This window comes from Dreissena polymorpha, chromosome 9 (assembly GCF_020536995.1).
Source record: "Dreissena polymorpha isolate Duluth1 chromosome 9, UMN_Dpol_1.0, whole genome shotgun sequence".
NCBI lineage: Eukaryota > Metazoa > Mollusca > Bivalvia > Myida > Dreissenidae > Dreissena > Dreissena polymorpha.
In genome coordinates this window covers 84,260,534-84,275,564 of record NC_068363.1, presented here as the reverse complement: position 1 = coordinate 84,275,564, position 15,031 = coordinate 84,260,534, and the positions used below count along the sequence as shown (strand labels likewise).

At 39.6% G+C, this 15,031-nt stretch overlaps 4 protein-coding genes across 18 annotated transcripts in view; 3 read left to right on the top strand and 1 right to left on the bottom strand.

The window, feature by feature from the left end:
* LOC127845741 (DNA repair-scaffolding protein-like) overlaps positions 1-15,031 on the top strand; it is a 590,230-nt gene that overhangs the window by 437,378 nt on the left and 137,821 nt on the right. The window lies entirely within an intron of this gene.
* Positions 1-15,031, bottom strand: part of LOC127845750 (vesicle-associated membrane protein/synaptobrevin-binding protein-like) — a 257,512-nt gene that overhangs the window by 116,656 nt on the left and 125,825 nt on the right. The gene's annotated exons all lie outside the window — the stretch shown is intronic.
* The window catches only part of LOC127845752 (cilia- and flagella-associated protein 418-like), a 113,868-nt gene that overhangs the window by 85,405 nt on the left and 13,432 nt on the right, over positions 1-15,031 (top strand). The gene's annotated exons all lie outside the window — the stretch shown is intronic.
* LOC127845742 (DNA repair-scaffolding protein-like) overlaps positions 1-15,031 on the top strand; it is a 45,582-nt gene that overhangs the window by 17,421 nt on the left and 13,130 nt on the right. The window contains exons 10-11 of the mRNA XM_052376854.1: positions 7,277-7,341; positions 10,241-10,533. Of these exons, the coding sequence (XP_052232814.1) occupies positions 7,277-7,341; positions 10,241-10,533 (358 nt within the window). The remainder of the gene's footprint in view (positions 1-7,276; positions 7,342-10,240; positions 10,534-15,031) is intronic.

The window sequence follows — 15,031 nt, the reverse complement described above, 5'->3', positions numbered from 1 at the left end:
AATTGATTAAATCGAAGCTTGGAATATGTTATCATCATGATGTGCAAGACTCTTTTTCATGCTGTTTGCTGCTCATCTGTATCTTACAGTTGAATTAACTCAGATTTTTTTTTAAATTTAATTATCCCCACGCTTTTCAGAGAAAAAGGGGGGATTATGTGGTTATCTCTGCCGTTTGTCCGTCAGTCTGTCCGTCCATCCTGGGTGGGGTCGGGTCAGAGATTTTCCTGGGACCGCGATTAAAAAAAGCTCATAATGTCTGTGTCCCTTCAGATATTGCTTTCATATTCGGTATGCATGTGTATCTGGACAAGACCTTTCCATGCGCATACAATTTTTGACCCCTGTGACCTTGACCTTGAACTTAGGGCCCGCCTTTAGATTTTGAAATCTATTATGTGGTTATCTCCGCCGTCTGTCCGCTCGTCCATCCGTCTGTCCTGGCCACTATCTCCTCCTACACTATTAGCACTAGAACATTGAAACTTACACACATGGTAGCAATGAGCATATGTGCAACAATGCACTATTTGGAATTTTGATCTGACCCCTGGGTCAAAAGTTATGGGGGTTGGGTTGGGGTCAGGTCAGAGATTTTCACTCATTGTTATAGGCCCCTTTTTCAAAACGGGAGGTTTTATAGTTTACCCTTGGAAGGCGGGTGGCAGTGGGCGGCTACGGCATCCACAGCAGTGTCTGCTCTCAAATTCAATTAGTTTTCATCCTATCTTCCCCAAACTTGGTCAGAAGTTGTATCTAGACTATATATCTAGGTCAAGTTCGAATATGGGTCATGCCGGGTAAAAAACTAGGTCACGGGGTCACTTAGTGCATTTTAAGGATTTAGCATGGTGTCCACTTTCTAATTGAAGTAGTTTTCATCCGATCTTTACCAAATTTGGTCAGAAGTTGTGTCTAAATGATATCTAGGTCAAATTCAATTATGGGTCATGCCGGGTCAAAAACTAGGTCACGAGGTCACTTAGTGCATTTCAAGCAATTAGCATGGTGTCCGCTCTGTTATTGAAGTAGTTTTCATCTGATCTTCATCAAATTTTGTAAGAATTTGTGTCTAGACAATATCTATGTCAAGTTCAAATATGGGTCATGCCGGGTCAAAAACTAGGTCATGGGGTCACTTAGTGCATTTCAAGGATTTAGCATGGTGTCCTCTCTCTAACTGAAGTAGTTTTCATCCAATCTTCACCAAACTTGGTCAGAAATTGTATCTTAACAATTTCTAGGTCAAGTTCAAATATGGGTCATGCCGGGTTAAAAACTAGGTCTCGGGGTCACTTAGTGCATTTCAAGGATTTAGCATGGTGTCCCCTCTCTAATTGAAGTAATTTACATCGGATCTTCATCAAATTTGCAGCGTAATAGATAATTTTTTACCCATTGGGGTAATTACCCCACTTTTCAAAGCATGGGGGTAAATGGTCAAATTTTGCCATGCTTGAAGGGTAATTTGCTAAAAGTAAAACAAGAATATAGCCGGGGTACAGACAAGCTACTTTAATCATTTTAAACACAATAAACCATTAACTATGTGTATTCCTTCATAGTAGTAGGTTTCTTAAAGTGTATTTAGCTCACCTGAGCACAACGTGCTCATGGTGAGCTATTGTGATCGCCTTTTGTCCGTCGTGAGTCGTGTGTCCGTCGTCAACATTGCCTTGTGAACACTCTAGAGGCCACATTTATTGTCCGATCTTTATGAAACTTGGTCAGAACATTAGTCCCAATGATACCTCGACCGAGTTCAAAACTGGGTCATGCTGGGTCAAAATCTAGGTCACTAGGTCAAAAAAAAGAAAAACCTTGTGAACACTGTAGAAGTCACATTTGATGCCCAATCTTCATGTAACTTTGTCAAAATGTTTGTCTTAATGATATGTTGGTTGAGTTCAAAAATGGTTTCAGTCCATCGAAAAACATGGCCACCAGGGGGCGGGGCAGTATTCCTTATATGGCTATTGAGAAACCTTGTGAACACTCTAGAAGTCACAATTTTTGCCCAATCATCATGAAAATTGGTAAAAACATTGGTTTCATTGATATCTCGGACGAGTTTAAAAATGGTCCAGATCGGTGAAAAATCATGTCCGCCAGGGGGCGGGGCATTTTTCTCTATATGTATATAGTGAAAACATGTGAAAGCTCTAGAAGTCACATTTTTGGTCCAATCTTCATGAAATTTGGTCAGAACATTTGTTTCCTGGGTACGACGGTTGAGTTTGAAAATGGTTCGGATCGGTAAAAAAACATGGCCACCAGGGGGCAGGGCAGTTTTGCTTATATGGCTATAGTTAAACCTTGTTCACACTCGAGGAGTCACATTTATTTCCAATCTTCATGAAACTTGGTCTGAACATTTGTTTTTATGATAGCTAGGCTGAGTTTGAAAATAGTTTTGGTCTGTTGAAAAATTTGGCCGCCAGGGGGCGGGGCAGCTTTGCTTATATGGCTATAGTGAAACCTTGTTAACACTCTAGAAGTAACATTTATAGCCCAACCTTCATGGAACTTGGTCGAAAGATTTGTTTATTGATAGCTTGGCTGTGTTCGAAAATGGTTACAGTTTGTTGAAAAACATGGTGCCAGGGTAGCGGCAGTTTTCATAATATGACTATATTAAAACCATGTTAACACTCTAGTTGTAATGTGGATGTTGGTGCACAATGATGATGATGGTGATGATGATGATGATGATGATGATGATGATGATGATGATGATGATGGTGATGATGATGATGATGATGATGATGATGATGATGATGATGATGATGATGATGATGATGATGATGATGATGATGATTATGATTATGATGATTATGATGATACTGGTAATGGATTCAGAAACATTAACCACAACCCAAATATCTTATTATAATTATTGCATTACTCAAATTAATTATTGCCATTACTTATGATTGTTATCTATATCTTTGCAGAAATTTAACATAGTGGTAAAACCAATAAAACAACAAGAAGTATTACATATGAATCTTCTTTGACTTTTCATTCTCTTATCAAAGGCTACTCTCTATAAAACTCATTTATACCTGTGCTTGCATTGTTGCCAGGTGGTAATTGTGTAACACTCCTGGAAATTGACCCCAATTAACTGGGCACTTTCATCAAAGACCTTTGTGTTGATGTCAGATGGAAACCATTCATAAGTTTAGATAAATAAGACATAACAATTTGAAATGTTTTACCCCTACAATTTTCAGTAAGTCGGTAATTTGTGTGTGATTATGAAAGATTTGTGATTTTAGCAGGTTTTATTGTTGTTTCAATTGGAGATATCAATGCAAGGTGAGTCCTAAAATTGTTCCAGTTGTTTAAAAACACTGTCAAAAATGTGAACAATTTGGTAGTAAAAAAACAACAACTTATCACATCTTTTAAGAAGCACAAACAGCTGTTTAAAGAAAAGTTGATTTGCATTTGTTTTTGCAAAAATAATGTATTTATGCTACAGATTTTTTGTGCAATTAAATTACAAATAGTTTGATAGTTGTTTTGATATGATACATTTTCAAATGTCTTGTGTGTGTTTACTTCTATATTTGCACACATTTATAACTATAAGAAAGATCAAGTGATGTTTTGTTCTATAAAAAAAGATCAATATTGAATTTCTAGTAGCTGTACATATTCTCATACTCATTTACTTTTTTATAACTGACTTTGATATATGATAACAGTTCAACATATTTTATTTAATTATGCAAAAACTATTTTACAAAAACACAATCTCTTGAACAAATACGGTTGTTTTCAGTATCTAAAAGTGTTCTTGCTAAACAGATTGTAAACAGTCATCCCCTATAAGATGCTGAGATGCTTATCTCATGATCTCAAATTTGGACAACAATTTGTTGAAAAATGTACTTCCATTTTCTTTTGCTGATGCTCATTATTAAATTACTGTCCTCATATTACTTTTTTCCAAAATAATAGCTTTGCCGCAACGGGTAAAAAATGTCTCTTTTAAAAAATTTAATCACACACACACAAAACTACTGATAGCGCATATATGTATATATCTGCCGAAACAGCAAACCTTTTCTTTTCACAAAACAATGTTAACAACCCTTGTTTCCTGGATACGATGGTTGAGTTAAAAAATGATTTTGATCCATCTAATATATTTTGCATATATCATTACCAAAAAACGAAAAGAAACAGACATTGACACGTGAATTGGCGTGGATGATTGCAAAGCTGTCAACTTTAAGCCATGTATCATAGATCCAAATTTAGTTAAGATTTATTGTAGTCCTCCCATGTTTGGAACTATAGGCAGAAAATATTATTATAAACGTTAAGATTGCCTAACTGACGTATAGTTTTACCTGTTTGAATCAATGGCTTTACATTTACAATGATTTTCAAACAATAAAAAAAGTTACAAATAAGCTGGAAATTAACTAAGCTTCAGAATGAATATTATTATGAAACCTAAAAGTTCAATGAAAATGATCTAAAATGCATCAGAGTGGCAGTGGGCATAAATCAGCTGTAATAGTGAGCTTTTAAGTTTATAAACGAACTGCACTCCTGTCGTATCTTGACATCTTTTGAACTGCAACAGGTCATATCATTTTTACATCAACATGTTGAATGTAAAGTCGATTTTTTCCACCAATACGGCGGATATGTTACTCGGGGACACTGGTTGATATAATTGTCGGTGCAAAAATTTTTTGACTGGCATACCTCTAAAGAAAATTGTAAAAAAAAAGTGCTAAATATGGGACAAATCCCTGCATCGTCGACTTTAAATAGCCATATTTCAATAAATCCTGAATAATAGTAACCAGGATTTTAGTAACATACATGGTAATACCTCCTTTGCATTTACCAAAATATATTTTAATTCCATAATGCCTTTAAACAATTATAGAACTGGAGTTACTTACCCTACCAAAATTTAGCAAAATCTATCGGCAACTTTTCCAAGCATATCCAACTTTTCACAGCATATCGGGTTACCGAGGTGGTTAAGTGGATGACAACTGACCAAAACTTCCAGAAAGCTGTCTAGGAAAACTGTCGCTCGATTGGTTATTGTTAGCGCGGGTACTACTTAAATGTACCTCGGGTACTCTAAAGTTTACTTAAATGTACCCCAAGTACGGTAAATATACTCACACATACCCGCAAATTCTAACGCTAAATTGGTCGTTGCCGGCTTTTTAAAATTAATTATTTGCATATATATGTACCAATATTTTGTTTGATATACAAATATATACATGACCGCCAGGGGGGGGGGTCATTTTCCTTATATTTCTATACTGAATACTTTGGAACACCTTATTTTTTAAGTCAGTCTTGTCATACTAATAACTTAAAGTATTTGCTGAAGAGTTTTAATCTTTGTTTCTTTCCATCTAAGTCTCTCAGGTGAGCGACCCAGGGCCCTTTGGGGCCTCTTGTTTGAACTTGTATTGTTGGCAGATTTTATATTTAAGACGAACTTCGTCCTTATCGTCCACCACCGTGAGCCTCAGAAATTTTTTTGCCAACTTTCAACAGTTGTTTTATTAGCGTTTTAGTGTGTCCTTTTTTATTTGAAAACAGAGGAAATTAAATCATTCAGTATTGGCAGTACAATCTTATTACTCGATACAACTTTTTCCATATAAAAAGAATCAATTTGACTTTGAGAAGTAATTTGTTTTGGCTTCGAAGAAGCCATGCTGACCTCTTCATGTAATTTAATAAACACATAAGCGCTTGACTGTCTGTTAAAAAAATCAATACTAAATTTACCATGCGTCAAGATGATACAGAGTATACATACCGACTGGCCAACTATTAGTACAATCCAGCGCACAAATTAGCTCTAGTTTTTACGATAACCAGTCTCATATTTTGTTGAAAGACAATCAGCTGTTTATAATTTTGTTTACGATGTACGCAGAGAATTTACAGCATTTGTGTCAGTACAGATTGGCTTGCTTAAATGTACGCACGGAAATGATAAATTGAGCGTATCTTGATATTTCTAATGCGTATATTACGCTGATACGCAGCTTATCTAGAACGCTGAATTTGGTCAGAAGTTGTGTCTAGATGATATGTAGGTCAAGTTCAAATATGGGTCATGGTAAAGTTATCAAGTAGTCCAAACCTTAAAACGGGGGTATATTGTGACAGTTTGGCACTCTTGTTTTATGTTATTAGTCCCCTACCAGTTTCACCGGAGGGGACTTATGGTTTTGTCTCCGTCCGTCCATCCGTCACACTTTTCTGGATCCTGCGATAACTTTAAAAGTTCTTAACATTTTTTCATGAAACTTGAAACATGGATAGATGGCAATATGGGCATTATGCACGTCATTTCATTTCGTTCCTACGTCAAAAATTATGGTTGCTATTGCAACAAATAGACTAGAAATACTGCTGAAAATGGTGGTTTTTCTGGATCCTGCGATAACTTTAAAAGTTCTTAATATTTTTTCATGAAACTTGAAACATGGATAGATGGCAATATGGACATTGTGCACGTCATTTCATTTCGTTCCGACGTAAAAAATTCTGGTTGCTATGGCAACAAATAGACTAGACATACTGCTGAAAATGGTGGTTTTCTGGATCCTGCGATAACTTTTAAAGTTCTTAATATTTTTTCATGCTACTTGAAACATTGATAGATGGCAATATGGACATTATGCACGTCATTTCTTTTTGTTTCGACGTCAAAAATTCTGGTTGCTATGGCAACAAATAGACTAGAAATACTGCTGAAAATGGTGGTTTTCTGGATCCTGCAATAACTTTTAAAGTTCTTAATATTTTTGCATGAAACTTCAAACATGGATAGATGGCAATATGGACATTATGCACGTCATTTCATTTTGTTCCTAAATAAAAAAAATTGTTGCTATGGCAACAAATATATATATAAAAAATCTGGAATTTCTGACAATGGTGGAGCCGGTAGGGGACTTACATTGCTTGACAATAGTCTTGTTTTACATTAACTTCTTCATTTCTACACAGATTTACTTCAAATTGATACTTAACATCTCTTATTACAATACGGTCAATTTCAACTATGCATGGCCCCATTACCAACCCTGGGGCGCCCCTGGGTCAAACATGGGGCGTGGGGATATGCGTCAGCCTCTGCCGCGCTTTTTCTATTAAAATTTGTAAGGGACTTCAAATGGGTCAATATGCATACCTGAGTGGTACAGGATTAACATATCAGACAAAGGTAGATACATGTGATGTACTTGTCCTTCTTGTAATTAAGGACTGTGCCGCAGTATGTCCCTGTGTCCAGCCAGCAAGTTCCCTGCCGTGGCTGGACATCTGCAGGTAAGTGGACACCATTGGACAAATCAGCCTTGGTCTTTGAAAACTGGGCTTAATGCATGTGGGTAAAGTTTTATCCGAGATTAGCCTATGCAGTCCACATAGGTTAATCCGAGACGACTTTCTTTGTCTAATCTGGATTTGTCTATTAAATGAGACTTCCTTTAAACAATTTTTTTTCATAAAAGTTGAAAATGCGGACTGCACAGCCTAATCTGGAGAGACACACTACGCACATGCTTTAAGCCCAGTTTTCTGGAGAGACACGCTACGCACATGCATTGAGCCCAGTTTTCTGGAGAGACATGCTACGCACATGCATTGAGCCCAGTTTTCTGGAGAGACACGCTACGCACATGCATTGAGCCCAGTTTTCTGGAATGACACGCTATGCACATGCATTGAGCCCAGTTTGGAGAGACACGCTACGCACATGCATTGAGTCCAGTTTTCTGTAGAGACACGCTACGCACATACATTAAGCCCATTTTCTGGAGAGACACGCTATGCACATGCATTGAGCCCAGTTTTCTGGAGACACACGCTACGCACATGCATTGAGCCCAGTTTTCTGGAGAGACACGCTACGCACATGCATTGAGCCCAGTTTCGAGAGACACGCTACGCACATGCATTGAGCCCAGTTTGGAGAGACACGCTACGCACATGCATTGAGCCCAGTTTTCTGGAAAGACACGCTACGCACATGCATTGAGCCCAGTTTTTTGGAGAGACACGCTACGCACATGCATTGAGCCCAGTTTGGAGAGACACGCTACGCACATGCATTGAGCCCAGTTTTTTGGAGAGACACGCTACCCACATGCATTGAGCCCAGTTTTCTGGAGAGACAAGCTACGCACATGCATTGAGCCCAGTTTTCTGGAGAGACACGCTACGCACATGCATTGAGCCCAGTTTTCTCGAGAGACACGCTACGCACATGCATTGAGCCCAGTTTTCTGGAGAGACACGCTACGCACATGCTTTGAGCCCAGTTTTCTGGAGAGACACGCTACGCACATGCATTGAGCCCAGTTTTCTGGAGAGACACGCTACGCACATGCATTGAGCCCTGTTTGGAGAGACACGCTACGCACATGCATTGAGCCCAGTTTTCTGGAGAGACATGCTACGCACATGCATTGAGCCCTGTTTGGAGAGACACGCTACGCACATGCATTGAGCCCAGTTTTCTGGAGAGACACGCTACGCACATGCATTGAGCCCTGTTTGGAGAGACACGCTACGCACATACATTGAGCCCAGTATCTGGAGAGACACGCTACGCACATGCATTGAGCCCAGTTTGGAGAGACACGCTACGCACATGCATTGAGCCCAGTTTGGAGAAACATGCTACGCACATGCATTAAGCCCAGTATCTAGAGAGACACGCTACGCACATGCATTGAGCCCTGTTTTCTGGAGAGACACGCTACGCACATGCATTGAGCCCAGTTTTCTGGAGAGACATGCTACGCACATGCATTGAGCCCAGTTTTCTGGAGAGACACACTACGCACATGCATTGAGCCCAGTTTTCTGGAGAGACACGCTACGCACATGCATTGAGCCCAGTTTGGAGAGACATGCTACGCACATGCATTGAGCCCAGTTTGGAGAGACACACTACGCACATGCATTGAGCCCAGTTTGGAGAGACACGCTACGCACATGCATTGAGCCCAGTTTGGAGAGACACGCTACGCACATGCATTGAGCCCAGTTTGGAGAAACATGCTACGCACATGCATTAAGCCCAGTATCTAGAGAGACACGCTACGCACATGCATTGAGCCCAGTTTTCTGGAGAGACACACTACGCACATGCATTGAGCCCAGTTTTCTGGAGAGACACGCTACGCACATGCATTGAGCCCAGTTTGGAGAGACATGCTACGCACATGCATTGAGCCCAGTTTGGAGAGACACGCTATGCACATGCATTGAGCCCAGTTTGGAGAGACACGCTATGCACATGCATTGAGCCCAGTTTTCTGGAGAGACACGCTACGCACATGCATTGAGCCCAGTTTGGAGAGACATGCTATGCACATGCATTGAGCCCAGTTTGGAGAGACACGCTATGCACATGCATTGAGCCCAGTTTTCTGGAGAGACACGCTACACACATGCATTGAGCCCAGTTTGGAGAGACACGCTACGCACATGCATTGAGCCCAGTTTTCTGGAGACACCCTACGCACATGCATTGAGCCCAGTTTTCTGGAGAGACACGCTACGCACATGCATTGAGCCCAGTTTTCTGGAAAGACACGCTACGCACATGCATTGAGCCCAGTTTGGAGAGACACGCTACGCACATGCATTGAGCCCAGTTTTCTGGAGAGACACACTACGCACATGCATTGAGCCCAGTTTGGAGAGACACGCTACGCACATGCATTGAGCCCAGTTTTCTGGAGAGACACGCTACGCACATGCATTGAGCCCAGTTTCAGGAGAGACACACTACGCACATGCATTGAGCCCAGTTTTTCTTGAACGGGGCTAAAATGTGTGTGCTTGTTTAATGTCAAAACTTGTTTGTCCATTTTTTTTTAAGTTATCTATTCAAGGTTGTTCAATGTGTCGTAATTTCACATTTGTTTCTGCAATATGGGCCATTTTTCAATATATGCTTGGTTCACAAAATATCACTATATTGTGAATAATAAATAATGAAAACATGTATTGTTTAAAGTATTTACAGATTCTTTGGAACATTTCTGAAGAGCAAATGGACAAGTTAAAACAAAATGATTAGCTTAAGATACTTATGTAAACAAGAATCTTAAAATTTCTCATGACATACATATTGCTTAAACCATTAAGGTAAATTAAAATGAGATTAAGATGAAAGCAACTGTGTGTTTAAGAAATCTTCCAATTGTCATAGGAATCCACTACCACTATTGACAACCAAAAGCAAGAGATCCCTACAGATCTCAGTAAGGGCCCCTCGCCACGAAAGCCATCCCATCTTCAGACCGTCTCTCCTAGCAAACCCATCCGGACATTGTCGTGCGGGGGCGTGGTTGAAGAAGACACTTGTGACTCCATCTTGAAGAGTATTCAAGGGAGAAAACTCATCAGTGTTGAGCCAGGGAACACCACTTTGGCTCACAACTTGAAGTTTACTGCTCACGTTCATAGACATATTGTGCAATTTAAGAAGGATGACATGACAAGGTATGTGTGCGTTTGAGTGTGTGAATGTCACACGTTTGGTCTATTGAATGATAGGATGAAATGAAAAGCTTGCTTGCTCAATACTTCTGTTTCTGATTATCGCTTTATTGTTGTCTCTCAATACTTATGTGTCCATGTATCTATATAGTTGTGTACTAAACCCGTGTAATTCATAACATCACATTTCATTCTAAGCAGTCAACAATCTAGATATTGTTTGTTGTGGTCATTAATTTCTACAGGCTTGTTGTGGTCATTAAGTTCTACAGGCTAGTTGTGGTCAATAAGTTCTACAGGCTAGTTGTGGTCATTAATTTCTACTGGCTAGTTGTGGTCATTAAGTTCTACAGGCTAGTTGTGGTCATTAAGTTCTACAGGCTAGTTGTGGTATTTAAGTTCTACAGGCTAGTTTTGGTTATTACGCTCTACAGGTTAGTTGTGGTCATAAAGTTCTTCAGGCTAGTTGTGGTCAATAAGTTCTTCAGGCTAATTTTGGTCATTAAGCTCTACAGGCTAGTTGTGGTCATTACGCTCGACATGATAGATTTGGTCATTAAGTTCTTCAGGCTAGTTGTGGTCATTAAATTCTACAGGCTTTTTGTGATCATCAAGTTCTACAGGCTAGTTGAGGTCATTAAATTTTACAGGCTAGTGGTGGTAATTAAGTTCTAGAGGCTAGTTGTGGTCAATAAGTTCTTCAGGCTAGTTGTGGTCATTAAATTCTACAGGCCAGTTTTGGTCATTAAGTTCTACAGGCTAGTTGTAGTCAATAAGTTCTTCAGGCTAGTTTTGGTCATTAATTTCTACAGGCCAGTTGTGGTCATTAAGTTCTACAGGCTAGTTCTGATCATTAAGTTCTATGGGCTAGTTGTGGTATTTAAGTTCTACAGGCTAGTTGTGGTCATTACGCTCTACAGGTAAGGTGTGGTCATTAAGTTCTTCAGGCTAGTTGTAGTCAATAATTTCTTCAGGCTAGTTTTGATCAATTAGTTCTTCAGGCTAGTTTTGGTCATTACGCTGTACAGGCTAGTTGTGGTCATTACGCTCTACAGGTTAGGTGTGGTCATTAAGTTCTTCAGGCTAGTTGTAGTCAATAAGTTCTTCAGGCTAGTTTTGGTCAATAAGTTATTCAGGCTAGTTTTGGTCAATTAGCTCTACAGGCTAGTTGTGGTCATCAAGTTCTATAGGCTAGTTGTGGTCATCATGTTCTACAGGCTAGTTGTGGTCAATAAGTTCTTCAGGCAGGTTGTGGTCATTAAATTCTACAGGCCAGTTGTGGTCATTAACTTCTACAGGGTAGTTGTGATCATTACGCTCTACAGGTTAGTTTTGGTCATTAAGTTCTACAGGCTAGTTGTGGTCATTAAGTTCTACAGGCTTGTTGTGGTCATCAAGTTCTAAAGGCTAGTTGTGGTCATCAAGTTTTACAGGCTAGTTGTGGTCATTAAATTCTACAGGCTAGTGGTGGTCATTTAGATCTACAGGTAGGTTGTGGTCAAGAAGTTCTACAAGCTAGTTGTGGTCATTAAGGTCTTCAGGCTAGCTGTGGTCAATAAGTTCTTCAGGCAAGATTTGGTCATTACGCTCTACAGATTAGTTTTGGTCATTAAGTTCTACAGGCTAGTGGTGGTCATTAAGTTCTACAGGCTAGTTGTGGTCATTAAATTCTACAGGCTAGTGGTGGTCATTTAGATCTACAGGCTAGTTGTGGTCAATAAGTTCTTCAGGCTTGTTTTGGTCATTATGTTCTACAGGCTAGTTGTGGTCATTAAGTTCTACAGGCTAGTTGTGACATTTAATTGCTACAGGCTAGTTGTGGTCATTATGCTCTACAGGTTAGGTGTGGTCATTAAGTTCTTCAGACAAGTTGTAGTCAATAAGTTCTTCAGGCTAGTTTTGGTCGATAAGTTCTTCAGGCTAGTTTTGGTCAATAAGCTCTGCAGGCTAGTTGTGGTCATTAAGTTCTACAGGCTAGTTGTGGTCATCAAGTTCTACAGGCTTGTTGTGGTCATCAAGTTCTACAGGCTAGTTGTGGTCAATAAGTTCTTCAGGCAGGTTGTGGTCATTATGTTCTACAGGCTAGTTGTGGCATTTAAGTTCTACAGGCTATGTTGTGGACATTACGCTCTACAGGTTAGGTGTGGTCATTAAGTTCTTCAGGCTTGTTGTGGTCAATAAGATCTTCGGGCTAGTTTTGGTCATTAAGTTCTACAGGCTAGTTGTGGTCATTACGCTCTACAAGCTAGTTGTGGTCATTAAGTTCTACAGGCTAGTTGTGGTCATTAAGTTCTACAGGCTAGTTGTGGTCATTAAATTATACAGGCTAGTGGTGGTCATTTAGATCTACAGGCTAGTTGTGGTCAATAAGTTCTTCAGGCTTGTTTTGTTAAATATGTTCTACAGGCTAGTTGTGGTCATTAAGTTCTACAGGCTAGTTGTGACATTTAAGTTCTACAGGCTAGTTGTGGTCAATAAGTTCTTCAGGCTAGTTTTGATCAATAAGTTCTTTAGGCTAGTTTTGGTCAGTATGCTCTACAGGCTAGCTAGTTGTGGTTATTAAGTTTTTCAGGCTAGTTGTGGTCATTACGCTCTACAGGTTAGGTGTGGTCATTAAGTTCTTCAGGCTTGTTGTGGTCAATAAGATCTTCGGGCTAGTTTTGGTCATTAAGTTCTACAGGCTAGTTGTGGTCATTACGCTCTACAAGCTAGTTGTGGTCATTAAGTTCTACAGGCTAGTTGTGGTCATTAAGTTCTACAGGCTAGTGGTGGTCATTATGTTCTACAGGCTAGTTGTGGTATATAAGTTCTAAAGGCTAGTTGTGGTCATTAATTTCTACGGGCTAGTTGTGGCAATTAAGTTCTATGGGCTTGTTGTGGTATTTAAGTTCTGCAGGCTAGTTGTGGTCATTACGCTCTACAGGTTAGTTGTGGTCATTAAGTTCTTCAGGCTAGTTGTGGTCAATAAATTCTTCAGGCTAGTTTTGGTCATTAAGTTTTACAGACTAGTTGTGGTCATTTCGCTCTTCAGGCTAGTTCTGATCATTAAGTTCTATGGGCTAGTTGTGGTATTTAAGTTCTACAGGCTCATTGTGATCATTACGCTCTACAGGTTAGTTTTGGTCATTAAGTTCTACAGGCTAGTTGTAGTCATTAAGTTCTACAGGCTTGTTGTGGTCATCAAGTTCTACAGGCTAGTTGTGGTCATCAAGTTCTACAGGCTAGTTGTGGTCATTAAATTCTACAGGTTAGTGGTGGTCATTTAGATCTACAGGTAGGTTGTGGTCAAGAAGTTCTACAGGCTAGTTGTGGTCATTAAATTCTCCAGGCTAGTTGTGGTCAATAAGTTCTTCAGGCTAGATTTGGTCATTATGCTCTACAGGTTAGTTTTGGTCATTAAGTTCTACAGGCTAGTTGTGGTCATTAAGTTCTACAGGTTAGTTGTGGTCATTAAGTTCTACAGGCTAGTTGTGGTCATTAAATTCTACAGGCTAGTGGTGGTCATTTAGATCTACATGCTAGTTGTGGTAAATAAGTTCTTCAGGCTTGTTTTGGTCATTATGTTCTACAGGCTAGTTGTGGTCATTAAGTTCTACAGGCTAGTTATGGCATTTAAGTTCTACAGGCTAGTTGTGGTCATTACTCTCTACAGGTTAGGTGTGGTCATTAAGTTCTTCAGGCTAGTTGTGGTCAATAAGTTCTTTAGGCTAGTTTTGGTCATTAAGTTCTGCAGGCTAGTTGTGGTCAGTAGGGTCTACAGCTAGTTGTGGTCATCAAGTTCTGCTGGCTAGTTGTGGTCATTAAGTTCTACAGGCTAATTGTGGTCTTTAAGTTCTACAGGCTTGTTGTGATCATCAAGTTCTTCTGACTAGTTGTGCTCATTATATTCTACAGGCTTGTTGTGATCATGAAGTTCTTCAGGCTAGTTTTGGTCATTAAGTTCTACAGGCTAGTTGTAGCATTTAAGTTCTACAGGCTAGTTGTGGTTATTACGCTCTACAGGCTAGTTGTGGTCATTTAGCTCAGGTGAGCTTTTGTGACCGGTCTTTGTCCGTCGTCTGTCCGTCCGTTAACATTTGTTCGTAAACACTATAGAGGCCACATTTCTTGTCAGATCTTCATGAAACTTGGTCAGAAGCTTTGTCCCAATGAAATCTCGGTTGAGTTCAAAACTGGGTCATGTCGGGTCAAAAACTAGGTCTCTAGGTCAAAAAAAAGAAAAACATTGTAAACACTGTAGAAGTCACATTTCATGTCCAATCTTCATGTAACTTTGTCAAAATGTTTGCCTTAATGATATGTTGGTTGAGTTCAAAAGTGGTTTGGGTGCGTTGAAAAACATGGCCGCCAGTGGGCGGGGCAGTTTTCCCTATTTGGCTATAGAGAAACCTTGTTAACAGTCTTAGAAGTCACAATTTTTGCCCAATCATCATAAAAGTTGGTCAAAACATTAGTTTTATTGATATCTCGGACGAGTTCAAAAATGGTACAGATCGGTGAA